This window comes from Xiphias gladius, chromosome 7 (assembly GCF_016859285.1).
Source record: "Xiphias gladius isolate SHS-SW01 ecotype Sanya breed wild chromosome 7, ASM1685928v1, whole genome shotgun sequence".
NCBI classification, from domain to species: domain Eukaryota; kingdom Metazoa; phylum Chordata; class Actinopteri; order Istiophoriformes; family Xiphiidae; genus Xiphias; species Xiphias gladius.
In genome coordinates this window covers 27,894,174-27,909,502 of record NC_053406.1, presented here as the reverse complement: position 1 = coordinate 27,909,502, position 15,329 = coordinate 27,894,174, and the positions used below count along the sequence as shown (strand labels likewise).

At 45.4% G+C, this 15,329-nt stretch overlaps 1 protein-coding gene across 2 annotated transcripts in view; it reads right to left on the bottom strand.

Annotated features, from left to right (window-relative positions):
• plekhg2 (pleckstrin homology domain containing, family G (with RhoGef domain) member 2) overlaps positions 1 to 15,329 on the bottom strand; it is a 55,119-nt gene that overhangs the window by 6,932 nt on the left and 32,858 nt on the right. Inside the window, exons 7-19 of one of the 2 annotated variants that reach the window (XM_040130387.1) lie at positions 12,528 to 12,710; positions 12,147 to 12,239; positions 11,481 to 11,567; positions 10,503 to 10,536; positions 10,249 to 10,341; positions 9,387 to 9,488; positions 7,924 to 7,962; positions 7,121 to 7,128; positions 6,054 to 6,200; positions 5,641 to 5,769; positions 2,929 to 4,963; positions 2,193 to 2,703; positions 264 to 1,109 (exon numbers count right to left, since the gene is read on the bottom strand). In XM_040130387.1, the coding sequence (XP_039986321.1) occupies positions 264 to 1,109; positions 2,193 to 2,703; positions 2,929 to 4,963; positions 5,641 to 5,769; positions 6,054 to 6,200; positions 7,121 to 7,128; positions 7,924 to 7,962; positions 9,387 to 9,488; positions 10,249 to 10,341; positions 10,503 to 10,536; positions 11,481 to 11,567; positions 12,147 to 12,239; positions 12,528 to 12,710 (4,307 nt within the window). Of the gene's footprint in view, positions 1 to 263; positions 1,110 to 2,192; positions 2,704 to 2,928; positions 4,964 to 5,640; positions 5,770 to 6,053; positions 6,201 to 7,120; positions 7,673 to 7,923; positions 7,963 to 9,386; positions 9,489 to 10,248; positions 10,342 to 10,502; positions 10,537 to 11,480; positions 11,568 to 12,146; positions 12,240 to 12,527; positions 12,711 to 15,329 lie in introns of those variants that run through there. The other variant, XM_040130388.1, reaches the window with a different exon arrangement.

Below are 15,329 nucleotides of genomic sequence, written 5' to 3'. Positions count from 1 at the left end.
AAAATCTTACTACGCATGTGGTGCTAAAATTGAAAAACATTAATCTCAGGCAAGGACAGGGTTAGCCTTTAGGGTTACACTGAGGTCAGGGACAGGTTGGTATCAGGTTTTTAACGACTGAGGAGATTCTGAAAATTCATAAGTCACTTTGTTGAACATCTACTTTCTGTACCTGATAGTAAAAAGCTATTAAGATGCTGTTGTTGGTAGTACACAAGTTGTTATATTCAAACAAATTATGGTTTAATCTGCCACATACATACCTATATTCATATGGAGTGATGTTATTGATATTCCAGGTGTTAGACAGAGCCCGTTTACCCAAAGCAGTGGGTAGGTCTGGTGGCCTCTGGCTGGTGAATGTTGGTAGACAGTCTATGGACTGCACCGATGGAGAGCGTGGTTGGGTAGGATTTGAGTCTGAGTTCTGAACTGATGGCCATGGACTTGGTGCCGACCCCTCTCCTGCTTTGTGATCCTCTGGGGTTTCTGTGATTACATGACTGGAAACGTTAGAGGGGTGAAAGGTCAAGTGCAAAGGCTGACTCAGGGGTGGTGGAATAACCATCTCTCTTGAGGATCTGTGGTAAGGGGGCTCTTCTGAAATGATCACTGTTGAACCTTGCAGAATCCCCCTGGTTTGTGATGAAGAATTTAAATCAAACTTTGACTCATTTAATTTCATCTGATCGCTTGGGAGCTCATCTTTCTTTGGCCCGCCATCGGTCCCCTTTGTAGTGGAGTCTCCCTCCTCCAGGTGGGCTTGCTCTCCTGGGTGAGGCACCATGAAACTGTGGTACTCTGTTGGAGACTGGCTCTGTGTAGAGGCTACAATCAGTACCAGCTCTCCTGGGGATGCCTCTCCATCCATGGTTTCTGTGCAAACCAAGTACTGAGGCTCTGAATGAACACTCTGCACATCATTTGTTAAGGTATCCTCGTTGTCTGTGTTTCCTGGGGAGAGTGTGTATTCTGGTATATTTGTAACTTGTATGTGTTGTGCAGCTGCTGTATCCTGCTGATTTCTGTGTGCTGGTTGGGTAATGATGGTTACAGATGTTGTGTCTTCTCTGACTGAATAAACAGGGTGTCCAGCACTCTGCTCTGACCTGCAGACAACCAGGAGGAGAATCAAACAGTGTGTTTGGAATATAAATCAAGACAAAAAGAGGAAACAACTAACATTCCTACTGGCAAATAACACAACATGATAATATACATGAAATCCCTCTAATGAGCACTAATTGCTGGCTCCATAAATATCCTCAGAATGGGAAAACTGCCAAATCGTGTCTAATCCTTTTTCATTTTCCCACAAAAGGTAAGGTCCCTGTTGCCAATTTCAACTCTTCCAATTTGTGTCTTAGTAGTGATTCAGAAAATACTGTTTTATTTGAAAGATATAAAGTTTTAAGATGAGGTGTTTTGGTGGTGTATGGGCTCAGTATTAGGTTTATCATCATATTTCACTTTGCAGCAGAGGTTTCAACCATTTTGTCCCACCTAAGCTTCACTTAATTTCTAAAAATATTTTTCAACCATTTTCAACCAAAATTTACCCAGTGTTTATTTAGATATATAGACATTTTGATGTCTAAATGTTTACCTGGTATTGAATTGGTTGGGAATTTGTTGAAATATTTGTCATGTACCAAAGGAATTAAATAAAATGCAGATTTTAACCTGCCAAGTGACCAAATACACCATCAAACATACCTCTTTATTAACTTTTCTAATGAAACAGAATTGTTCACAACTCTACAAAGACATGAATTGGAAGAGGTGCAATTAGTTAAACAGACCTTAACCTTTTTTTTTTACAGGTATAAACAGTCCTGAAAGTCCTGTTATTTTGGAACCAGCATCTAGTGTCCATTAGAAGAACTGCAGCTTACAGCATCTTTTTACTGATTTCACCATTCAGCTTTCCAAATCTCCACCTATACATCTCTCTTAATTACAGACCACTTTTGTAGATAGTGTAAGAGAAGGTCAGAGTGCATCCCCAGTCCTACTGTTTCATTATTTACAGTTATCAACCGATGTCAAATGTCAATGGCTCCTTTACAAGCCACTAAACCTCCTTTATACCTTAAATCCCACTATAGCAGCCAATTTTATTCCTTTTTTTACTTTGAGCTCATCACATTATCATCATTTATCACCCATGTTTGTAAATATCTTCCACTCACCCCTCTCTCTTCTCTGTATAAACGTCTCTGTTTTGATTTAGAGCTTCACTTCCCCCAACAGAAGAGGCAGAGCCGAGGTCCCTGAACTCGGTGAGTTGACAATCCAAAGTCATGGTTGAAGTCGACAGGCTGTTAGTGGAAGAGCAGCATAATCCGGAGCTCTGATCTTCAGGTTGTGCACTGCTGTGATGTCCGGATGCTGCAGAAGCCACAGATGTGTCAGTGGCGGTGTGCCCAAGGCTGTAGCTGTCATCCCGGGTTTGACGGGATAATTGATCTCTAAGTGAAGTGGATGGATTTTCCCCTGTGGTGGTGGAAGTCTGGGAGTTTTCGCCTGATCTACAACCAACACTGGAGTCTCTTTCTTTGATCAAGGCAGAGATGAAATCCCTGGGCCTGGAGAGGGTGAATTCATTCGTCTGGTGTTGACAGGCCGAGGTTAGCTGCTCTTTGACAAACGCATGACCCAACAGCATAGGCTCACAGGGGGCCATCACTGTCCTCTGGAAATCTAGAAGAGAGCAACAGAAAAAAAATAATTCAGTAATGGATTATAATGACCATAGTCATCTAGCTGCTGCGTTTGTGGCTCTAAGGGTGGTAATGTTGGTTAGTCTGAAAATCCAAGACTTTTGTCCAGAATTAAACTATCGTAGAGCCCCGACTACTCAATCTCCAAGAGACCATGTTCGAAGAAGAAGTCGTCTTAGAAGAAGTTTTAGAAAGGCCAACCTACCATCTTCCAGGCTCTCTGGTCTCTTTATCATCCTCTCCTCCTGGATGCTTTTGTCCTCCGAGTTCATGGTCTGGGTCTGGTACTGGCGGTAAATCTTGGTCTGGTTTTGGCTTTGGTATTGTGTCTGACTCCACATCTGGCTTTTAGTTTGGATCTGTGATTGCTGCCTGGTTTGTGTAGTGGTTTGGCACTGAACTTTGGTCTCAGAGTGAGTTTGGGTTCCAGTTTTGGTTTCTGTGTGCATATCTAATTGATTGATTTCCTTTTTGCATTGTGTTTGTTGCCAGTGCTTAGATGGTTTCTGAGATTGAACCTGTGTCTGGCTTTTAGTTTGGGTCTGAGTTGAGTGTCCAGACAGTCTACCTGAGCCCCATGATTGGTTCCATATAGTGCTGGCCCGTTTCTGATGCAGTGGGAACTTCATTGTGCTTGCTTTGGCACTGTACATCCGAGCAAGTGTTTGGACCTTGCTTAGAATACGGTCTGAGTTTTCCATCAACACGGGGTCCACCACAGGGCTAGACTCAAATAATCCAATACCAGCCACGTCTGACCCCATGCTCTCAAACAAGGCCCGGTTAGCAGTCACAATCCTGGAGTGGCGGGACCATCGACCCACTTTTATCTGACTGGGAAGACTCTCAAGGTTCCCTCTGGTCTTGGCCATGTCTTTGTGTTTGGTTGTAGTGCAAGTGGACTGAGTTTTGGTGTCCGTTTTTTGACAATGGTCTATAGGTGGCAGAGGTGTAGAGGGTTCTTTGTGGCCTGTCTTTGGTTCTGCTGGGCCTGCTTGGTTAGGTTCATGCCCATTCACCACAGCTTGGTTTCCACCACAGGTTTTGGTTGTTTTATCTCTGCATTGGTAATGTTTGGTAACAGATGGTCCCTCTCCTTGCAGTGAATTTCCACCTTGCTTCCCAGTAGCCACAACACTTGTCTTCCCCTCCTGCCTTTCCTCCAGTCCTTCCTCCAATGGTCTTTTACAGACCTTTCCATTTTTGTCCAGTATAACAGCCTCTTCTCCAACAGGCCTGTTTTGGTTTGACTGCTGATTCAAACCCACTTGGTTTGGGGTCTCCTTGTCCTGTATCAGGGTAGAGGTTGGTTTCTTGATTGGGCCCTCTGCATCACACCCCTGGGAGTTGATTGGTTTATCTGCCTGTCTATCATTCTCTGCATCTACTGAGAGTGGAGTTGGGGAAGAGATGGGACCAGTGGGGGAATAGGGCTGTGTCTCGAGATCAGTCTTTATATCGATTGCTTCAATTGTTTCATTCTTGGATTGTCCACCCTCTGTCTCCCCCTGGTGTCCACCCACATCAAAGCGTGATACAGACTCCTTCACCAAGCCAGATGGGATTTGTGAGAAACTGTTCCGCCTTCTTGATGCCACTCCTTCTCCCTGTTCATCTTCCTCCTCTGCTTCATCCTCTTCGGCCTCAGCTGCTGCCTCGTAGTAACTCCTGATCTTTTCGATGATCTTCTTGTCACGTTTGGTGAGGTGGGTGCCTCTTGTTGGGAGCTGGCGTCTCTGGATGGGGTGATGAGGGAGATCTGGATTTGGGGAGGAAGTGGTGACCTCAGTGTTCACCTCTTCCCTGGGTAAGTGACAACTGCTGCCGTTCTCTCTTTCTTCCTCTGCTGAGATGGAGGGATGAAGATCTGACTTTGGAGCAGGGACGATGCTCTCTCCCTTTCCTTCGTCCTTTGTTTTCTTCTCCTCTTTCTCTTTTGCTACCCCTTCTCCTTCTGTCTCTCCATCTGCTCCCACACTCTTTTCCGCTTGACTTGTTGCATCTTTAATTTCTTTGACTTCATTTGTTGTCGTCTTATTTTCAAATCCCTTTTCCTCGCCAGAGCCACCGGTCTGAGTTTGGAGGGTGCTGTCATCCTCCATCTCCACTCTTTCCTGCTCTTGTGGCATTGTGGGTCTTTGTTCTGGGCTGGAGGGGCAGACGACTGGGGGCAATGGGCAGGTGAAGTTGGTCTGGTTAGTTGAGGGCTGACTCTCATTGGGCTGATCCAAGTCCTGCTCCTGGAAGAAAAGTAAGACAATTGTGTTTTTACTCTACTATGAACTTTATTATGAATAACTGCAGTACTTGTATAACAGATCCTTTGGGGGACAGTAATAGCAGTACAGTATATAAATATGTAAAAAGTGGCATCTTGGTCGGTCTGTCCAACACTCTGGCTTGGATCAAGATATCTCAACATTCACTGGCCATTTCACGGTCCCTAGATTATGAAAGCTAATGGCTTTGGTGTCCTCCTGACCTATCCACAAGTGCTGTCATCAGGCACTCGCATACAATAAGCATCATCACCTAACAGGAAGATTTCCATTAAGTTTGCCAAACCCATTCATGCTCCCCAGATGACGAACCCTAACTTTAACTAACTTTTCAGGACAAATGTTACATCTTAAGTCACACAGCTGCAGAGACTCAAAAAACAGCAAAATTGTCAGTTTGTGCATTTTGTACAAAACTTTAACATTTCGGTTTTTAAAGTGAATGACATTATCCCTGGGCTTGTAGCAGGGCTAGTACAGAAGAGGATGTTACAACATATTACAGTAGATTAAGCTGAATAAAGCCGATTAACTGTGCTGGTGAATCAGGTCGTAAGTTGTGTCCCATCAGGAATCTGCTTGATGACATATTTGAGTCTTAAATGTTACATATAGATTAGAGTAGCGTGTATTCTAACCGTTGTATCCGTATGAATGAAGGCGAGTCCTTCCCTGGCTCTGCTCTGGTTGATGAACTCCAGGATTTCCTCCGTGATGGACAGAGTGGGAGGGGGGCTTAGGGGGGTCAGCTCCTCTTCTTCCTCTTCCTGATCATTAGAACAGATGAGAATAGGAAAAATGGAATACTATCGGTATTACAAAAGCAGAGTCGTTTAGTATCTTTCAGGCCAAGCTCAAGTCAAGAAAATTAAGTTCAGGGCGACTAATTTTAAGAATTTCACATTTGTTTTCACACTTAATTGTTACATCATCGGACTGAAGTTGAAATCTCAAACGTTAAACTCTGTAGAGCAATGTTATATTGTAATGTTATATTAAATCTAATCTATGCTGCTGTCACGTCTCGTCACACCGCGTAACAGGTAAATACCTCCTCCCGGTTAGGTCGCAGCTGCGGCGTCAGGCCCAGTCCAGCCCGTTCAGCCTCCACCTCAATGACGGAGGATGCCAGCGTGCTGCTGCTGCCGGCTGAGCCCAAACCGTCTGCAGGGCAGAGCTCACCGTCACTGCCCGCCTGCTGCAGAACAACACCACACCATTTTCTCAACTTGCTGTTCAAATATGTTCTCCCTTTACATTAGTCTGGATCTGACAAAAAATTTGACTCGCCCTCCTCAACCAAGTCACATTTTCATTGGTAAGTCATGCTTTGTCACCACATTTTAACAAAACTCTATACATTAAAACCATAATAGATTTTTTGCACAATCCCACCTCAGTTGAGCTGTATTTCCCCTATAAATGACATCCTATAGATTTACTTCATTAAATGATCCCTTCTCGTGGCATTTCCCTCCCCACCATCCTGTTTAACCAGGAGTACATCGCACAAGAAATGCAAGATGTTTTCAAAGACAGCCATACGTTTGGGAGCGTACAGGGATCTTAGTATAACCGACCAACTGGTCGTGGAGCAGATTATTAAGTGAGTACGGAATATGGCGATTTTTTCATGCTCACTTCGTGACCTCATCCCTCCCCATTAGCATACAGCAAGCTCAGCGCGGAGACCGGGGAGTGACAACACTAAGTTTGACGTGTTAGTTCTCATGTGCAGTTAACTGTTATTAAATTCATTTTCATTACTTTGTTTTTTTTTGGTATTTAATTACAAAAAATAAATAAGCAAATAAAAAATCCCTCAGAATATTGAATAAATGATTCGTTTTTGACCTGAAACACACAGAAAATCATATGTAATTCGGCTGAGTACAACACACTCAGCTGTTGCCATGGGTGAGGACTTAAATATTAAGTATTTAATGTTGTTTATCCGTATTAAAAGTAAGTCGTGGTTTGATTGTGAGGCTCCCTCTTGCAAACCAAAACCTCATCGGTGTGTGACCGACGGATGGAAACAGACAAGGACACGGCAGAACTCTTTCCTCAGCGGCGAGAGTCCTGCTAGATCCTCTGGGGGAGCATGAAAGTGCTTACCGTCAAAGCTGCGTGATTCCCCCGGCGGTGGGAAAGAGTGATTGGACGGAGAGGATGGAGAGACACATAGGAAAGGGGAGAGAGAGATGGTATCAAGATGTTACTGTTGTTTGACAGACACTTAACTACACAGCAACCACAAAACATAAATAAACCCCCCGTAAAAATTCTCTCTGATCTCGTATAGAAACAAGCAGTTCTGTTTTGTTGTTTTGAATTTTCAGGGCGACAGTCCAGCTGTGCAGAGCAGTGCCAAAGCTAAACCCCTCTTAACGCAGTCCAGGCGTCCCCTAAAGAGCTAAAGATGAACGTTTTTTTGTATCAATTCCGGTAAATTCAGTTCAGTGTCACTACCTATTTAATAAAAGCAGAAATCTTTTCTTCGTTTCTGCAGCGCCGCTAAACAAAGCCCTGAGGCTATTTAAACAACCTGTCATCTCACAGCGTATTTTAGATTTACTTCCTATTCAGCACTCTGCAGGGATGAAGGCTTATTACTTTTGCGAGTGCCAAGCTTATGTCTTCACGGTAACCATCATTTATCAACAACCGCATTTATACACTTTCCCACCCGACGGCTCCACCGGACCCGACTAAAAAAGGGGAAAACAATCTTTCGCTTTTCGACTGCGTTGTGCAATTTTTTATCTCAATGAAGCGAAGAATGAACGGTGGATGGCAACTGCTGTCAGTTGCAGCCTGTCAGTGGGAAGTACCGAGGTCATTGTATGATTCCGTCGTAAGCTGCCTCGCCGGTGTGAAAATGTGTGTGAGTTCTAACGTTGGCTCAGAAAAATTCTTACCATTGGGATGAAACGCTGCTTCAATGTCTTTAGCCGGAGCTGAAAGAGAAAGAAAGACTTTATATGGTGTGTTTGCGGACGATTATAACAGTGAAAGAACATCACTACTTCCTGTTGTATCTTAAAAGGTTTTTGTCAGGACACAATGCAAACACATCACACGAGACAAAAGACGTTCTCTCTCGTGGCAACATGAAAACTTGGGATGTTGTTACAACAAGTGACTTGGCAGGGCCGGGGTTTTTGGCACGGCGATCAACCCCAAAGGCCCCCGTTGATCCCTGTAAAATCCTAATCCTCCATCACGGGGACAAGTGTCCTTTTCTGTTCTCAGACCTCTTAGGGGGCACAGGTTATCTGGTTTCTGGGAGTCACCAAAGTTGATCCTTTAGGGTCTGGGAGCGAGTTTTTCTTCTCACTCGGAGGAAGAATGTTGATGATCTCATGATATTTGTGTCACAGCTGGCTCAGCTAAACATGCGGACGAAGGAAGAATAACAAGTCTGAAGTGTTGGGGACCCTGAACACTGGCTGTAGGCATGTCAGTATCTGTCCTCATGCAGCGGCTGGCGGACAACTCATTCTGTCCTCCTCATTGCTCTGATACTGTGGATTTTTACTATTGATTTAACTTAGCTGTCTCCGTCTACCTGACCGTCCCCAGGTGTCGCCGTCTACCTGACCGCCGTCTACCTGACCGTTCTCCTGGTGTCTCTGTCTTCGTCTACCTGACCGTCCCCAGGTGTCTCCGTCTACCTGACCGTCCCGAGGTGCCTCTGTCTACCTGACTGTTCTCCTGGTGTCTCTGTCTCTGTCTACCTGACCGTCCCCAGGTGTCTCCATCTACCTGACCGTCCCCAGGTGCCTCCGTCTACCTGACTGTTCTCCTGGTGTCTCTGTCTCTGTCTACCTGACCGTCCCCAGGTGTCGCCGTCTACCTGACTGTTCTCCTGGTGTCTCTGTCTCTGTCTACCTGACCGTCCCCAGGTGTCTCCGTCTACCTGACCGTCCCGAGGTGCCTCTGTCTACCTGACTGTTCTCCTGGTGTCTCTGTCTCTGTCTACCTGACCGTCCCCAGGTGTCGCTGTCTACCTGACTGCCTCCTGTTGTCTCTGTCTACCTGACCGTTCTCCTGGTGTCTCTGTCTTCGTCTACCTGACCGTCCCCAGGTGTCTCCGTCTACCTGACCGTCCCGAGGTGCCTCTGTCTACCTGACTGTTCTCCTGGTGTCTCTGTCTCTGTCTACCTGACCGTCCCCAGGTGTCTCCGTCTACCTGATCGTCCCCAGGTGTCTCTGTCTACCTGACTGTTCTCCTGGTGTCTCTGTCTCCGTCTACCTGACCGTTCTCCTGGTGTCTCTGTCTCTGTCTACCTGACCGTCCCCAGGTGTCTCTGTCTACCCGACTGTTCTCCTGGTGTCTCTGTCTTTGTCTACCTGACCGTCCCCAGGTGCCTCTGTCTACCTGACTGTCTTCTGGTGCGTCTGTATGGCAGGTTTCCCTCCAGCAGCAGCGGCAGACCCTTCCTGGACTTCTCAGGTGTGTACATCAGCAGCTCTGGAGGCTCTGGAGGGACAAACAGAGTGAAGAGACCCTCAGTCATTTCTTAATTTGCTCCATTAAGCCTCTTTCAGATTCAAAATGAAAATGAAAATCTGTTGTATTGGTTGAAGCTCATACAAAAGGGGTCAGAGGTTGAAACGCTGTAAAGAACCACACTCGTTTCAAGTTTCAAGTTTTAGCCCGTGTTGAACACGTTTTAGGTATAAGACCGGTGTTACTGCATATTTTTCTTACTGTCAACAAACCCCATGTGCAGACCAACACCAACAGTGTGTTAGTCCGTCTCTCTCAGCTCCGAGCCCATTGGTTCCTACTGAAGAGGTCAAATAAACAGCGCATCTGTTGGGGACTATTTTCAGCGGCGGATTAATCCACGTTCTGTGCTGTAGTGAGTATTTGTGGCAGCAGGACGGTGTGTGTGTGTGTGTGTGTGTGGGACTGAGTCAAAATAAACTCCAGTGTGTGTGTGTTGATGGTGGTGAAGGAACACGTCACCCGGAGCAACAGTGTGACCCACTGGTGTGTTTGAATGGTTTCTGGAAACAGCGCAGCTCCGTGGCTTCGATACACACACAGTTACCTGTTGGCAGGATACGTACGTTGTCGGTCTGGGTTTGCACATGGGATTTGTTAATGGGAAAAAAAAAATCGAACATCAGCTGGATGTCTCGTGGATGTATATCAAAAAGACTAATTTTATACTATGAACCACTTCTTTTTTGCTTGAAACCGCAGCAGGAAGAAGACCAGGACTAACCCTGACCTGATTGGCGTCTGCCTCTGTGATAGCCATGGAGATCGTCCAGTCGTGGCGAGGCGGAGGACTTCTTCAGGTTGTCCTGGTCATACTGAGGAGCTGAAACACAGGAAGTGATCTCACCCCATCAGCACATGCTAAAAACACACATTCACGGTTGGTTTATTCATGACTAGATGTTAAAATGCTTATAAAGAAAAACTGTCAAAAGAACTGTTGTGTGTGTGTGTGTGTGTGTGTCTGTGCGCGCGTGAACTCACATTGACAGAAGTTGTCTCCCAGGACCTGTCTTGCCTAGAAAGAATGATACTCGTGTCAGTGAACCGTTGAGACAGAAAGTCTTCTGACGTCAGTTAAACTTCACCAGCGGTTGCTAAGACACAGAAGATAAATGTCTCCTCAAAAATCCTGGCCCCAGTCGTTCTTCGCGAGGTGATAAGAAAGACGGCGCGGTTTCAAAATGCACTTTCTGACAGCGAGGGTCTGTTTCACGCTCTGCTGGGTCTGCTATTTCATGCGGGTTTGGGTCACACTTCGACGTCCCGAATACTGGAACGTTTGCAAACAGTTACACCAGCAGGAGTTGCTGTTGCCCGGTACTTTCTGTGAACCACGCGTGCGATTTCAGTTTGTCCAGTGAACTGGTTTGTTTAGCTCTGACATTTTTTGGTGAAGGAGAATCTTCACATCGCATTTACAGACAGTTTCACGAGGCACAAGGAACAGAAAGCATGGTTCAGAGAAACAGTTCCAAGAGTGAGAAATATTCTAAATCAAAATACAGTTTTGGTTTAGAATATTTGACTGTACACTGTTTAATCAGTGTACCTCTATAATAATTTGGTGTGGTTTTGGCGCTGGATCTGATGTCGACTCGTATTCTGTACAATGCTCCAGCCTCAAGAAAGTGAGTGGATAGATGTGTGCATCCTCTACAACAAAAGGAACCTTTTTTTTTGTTTTTTTTTTGACGTGTGTGTTTTCATGTGTGTGTTTGTTTCTTTTTTTGAGATTTCTGATGGATTTCCTCCAAACAGAACATGAAGCAGTGTTCAGGGCTCCGTGTATTCCCTCCGACGTATGCGATCCAGCCTCTAAGTTTTCAATGTGCAGTGAGGACTTTGTGCAAACGACCAGCAGGTGGCAGCACAGACCGGACTACCGGTGCCACTACTGCCGTCAGTACTGCCGAGGGAGATGCTACGTCCACGGTACCGCGGTACCGGTGAAGCCCATACCTTCTGTGGGAGCGAGGCGGGATGGTTTTCTACGATCAGTCTCTTGAGGTAGTGCACCCAAAGCCTCTTCTCCTCCTGGTTCTTCGTCTGCATAAGGTCACATTGAGGTGGCATTAACGATACATGAAGTACAGGAGTTAGTAAATACACTAGACACTGTAACCACTAACCTTACTGTAATTATTACCGGCCCGTCTAGAAACGTTCATGTTTCTGTGCCGTTGCCCCCAAATAAGCACCGCAACTACCGATCACTTTCTTAATTCACTGATTAATGCTTTATACGATAAAGTCAGAAAATAGTGATCAATGGCCATCACGATTGCCTATTTTCCACGATGCATTATGAGGATAGCTTGTTTTGTTCAAACAACAGGCCAAAACCCAAATATATTACATCTGTAATGATGGAGAACAGGGAAAAGCAGAAAATCCTCACACTGAAGAAGCTGCAACCAGTGAATGTCTGACATTTTGCTTGTGAAATTGGTTCTCAAAGTAGTTGCAGATTGATCAGCTGTAGCGTTTCTCTCTCTGACAACGCTGTCACAGATAAAGTCAGACATGACCCTGGCGTCTCAGACGTAACCTCCCATGACCGGATTTGGACGCAAACTCCAATGGTGAGGACTCGGGTCTCGAGGCGACGTTACTCACGACACTCACCTGGACGATGTGCTGCTGTTTGGGAATCGTCTGGTCCGACACTTTGAAACACAGCGGATCCTTCAGCGTCTCGACCAGCAGAAGATTACAACACTGCAGCAGAGAGGCAGAGGTAAAGGACAAAAAAAAAAAAAAAAACCATACATGAGAGATAGACCGGTTCTAAAGGAGGTTCATCGACATGCTACGGCACATGAATTTGGGTTTTTGAAGACGCATTACTTCTACACAAAAGCTTCAGATTTTTCTTTTTGTTATCCAACATCTTTTAATGTGGCTATTTTCATGAAAGCAAACCATAGACCACGTCGGCGCAACCACCATCATGGCATAGTCTCACTGGGGGCTTCTTTGGCTCTTTGACTGAGAAGAAAAACTTACAAATATGTGCGTGCTATAGACGAACTGTTCCAGCCTCTTCTTGGCGATCAGCAGCATCTTGTCGAACAGGAAGAACGCTCTCTCCTTCTTCACTCTGTGCACCTTGAAGGAACCCTCCAGAACCAGCTCTCCAAACCCGCTGAGGTCCGGCCCGCTCCAGTTCACCAGCAAGGACTCGATTTCCTGTGAGGAGGAGGAGGAGGTGAAAGGTCACAGATCAGAGGTTTAACCGAATAGATGCTTCTGGGACAAACTCTCCAAACCCACAGAGGTCCGGATCAATGCGATAAGCCGGGTGGAACCAGTACAGAAATGTACAGAAAGGTTCCACGGAGAATCTCTGTTGGACTGAAAATGACCACGAAAGGCTCTAAACCATAAAGAACTTTTGAAGAGCTCCACCCGGATGAGTCCAGGCAATAAGGGGAAGCACATTTTTTGTACAATTTGGTAAAATGTTTCGAATGCTGCTAGAAAAGGATTCTTTGGGCTTGTAACACAGATTGTTGAGGTCTACACTTTGTCTATAAATCACTCTGGAATACTGGCATCTCTCAGTGACCTCACTCTCTCCGACCACTTTCAGGATCCACCACTCTGTGTATGGGAGGGGTCCAAAACCGCAAAACAAATTTGTTTTAATGTGTAAAAGATGGAAATTACCCACTGCCTCAGAACAGTAAAAACAAAAATGTGATGTACTTTTCTTGTTTAAGTAGCGGTAGTGGTTGTTTTTTTTGGGTATGATGACATTACCCTGATGCTTCTCATAGCAACATTGTTTATGGGGTGTGCAACTGTCTGTGCGTGTGATTCCCTTTTCTTTGCTTCATACGTTTTATCCTTTGTCCTCCACACGTGCCATGTAGCTACAAAACTCTTGCCTGTGATCTTGTGTCACGGACACGCGTTGAGGACATTAGCGCCAATGCCAAGCGAACAGTGCTCTTGCATTCTGTTTGTTGGCCTGTACGTCTGAGGGTCTATGACAGAAATGTACAATCATGGTTCTAGATGGATGAAAGGTCTGTTCGTACAACTCACATGCTCGAGACCACCATACAAAAAGACCGGTTCTGGGTCTCTGGGTTCTTTTATTATAGTGAGATTTTTAAATGTGAAGAAATCAGAGGGTTCTAAGTCACTGTGGCTCCATACGGAGTCATCAGGCCTTGGGAAAAACAGATGTGGCGCATTCAAGTGATTAGACAGAACTTGCCACATTCACCAGTTTTCTCGCAATTTCTTTTATGAGCAAACAAGTGGTGGTGGTCCAGACCTTTCGTACAAGTCACATACGGACAGTCTGTGTTTCTTCCAAAGTTTGGCCTAAAAATCATACATAAAGCTTTAGTCGGACCGTTTAGAGTTTAAATTTGTATAAATCAAAATTCAGGAAAACAAAATCCATCTGATGCCAAGTTTATCTTCTGCTCAGCCAATCATCATCACGGTTTGCTGATTAACTGAGAGGTCTGACAACAGTTTTTTGGACTTTATATCTTCTACAGTTCAGTACTTGCTGGAAAATTCTTCCACTCCAGCAGCTGCCTCGGCGTCTTTTTGCAGGTCCCCGTCCGAGAGAAGACCCTCAGTTACAAACATCTGGCAGCGGGACATCACCTGTAATGGCACGTTATTCCGTCATCCACCGCGGCGACTTCACATCCCCTCGACCACCGCCAACCCGTCACGGGCCGCGCTGGTTCAACTAGACATTTCTTTTAGATATTAACTTCTTCTTTTCTGTCACCGTTGGGCTCCGTGGCGTCACAGAGCTGACAATACGAGCAGGAGTTGCTACTCGGCAGTGTGAAAGTCTTCTTCTTGCTCCTTGGTAACATTTTTCTGACTAAGAACAGGTAGCCCTAGATAGTGTTTTGGGAGCGCCGATTATGCACGGCGTCTTGCTGACTGTACATGTCCACAAACAAAAAAACAAAACCCCTGCTTCTCCGCACTTTGTTGCCTTAAATTTAGATCACGTGTAAAATTCTCCACAAGATGTTCCCGTCAGGAAACACTGGGAAACAAACGGGAGAAAATTTTGTTGAAAACAAACAAAACAAATTCTGAAACAATTTGATCCATCCTACATCCGGACTGGTTTGAAGCTGAAAAAAAAAAGTGACACGCAGACATTATAGAGGCAGAAGCACCCTCCATGTTTTTGTGATGGGTGGATTATGTTCTTTTGTGCCTCCACCTTCACAGGCCATCTGGGCGGACACCTGCACCTGTTTAAAATCTTCCAATATGGCAGTGAGATTAAGGGGTAATCAACCTTCTGCGCACCAGCGGGGTGCTCCGACAGCGAGAGTACGCGGAGCGATGCAGGGGTGACGGGGGTTAGGCTTTAAATACCCGCCTACGGGGATGTGCTTTGGTGGTTCGCACAGTTTTCATCGTCATAAAGACGTCACCGAGTGATAATCCAAACAAAATCACCACAGAAAAATTCATCGCTAAAATATCAATGAAAACCACTTCGGACTGTTAGAGCTGATCGTCAGCCGACACTCAGTGAACTATACGCTGATGTACATTGACGTATCTCATTCAGGCACCTTTGGGGCCACCTGAATGTAACCGAAAAGACTTGAATTGACTCACAGGGAACAGGCGCAGAGGTAGAAAAGAAAATGTCTATAAAATCAGCCAAAGACGTTGCTGAACGAGGACCGAAGCAGAAAAACTGCAGAAATTACAGGAGAGGTGTTAAAACTGAGCTGGAGACGAGAACCCTGCACACAGTCAGGTCTGTAACGGTTGCTGAACGTGTGTGATGGAACAAGTTAATAT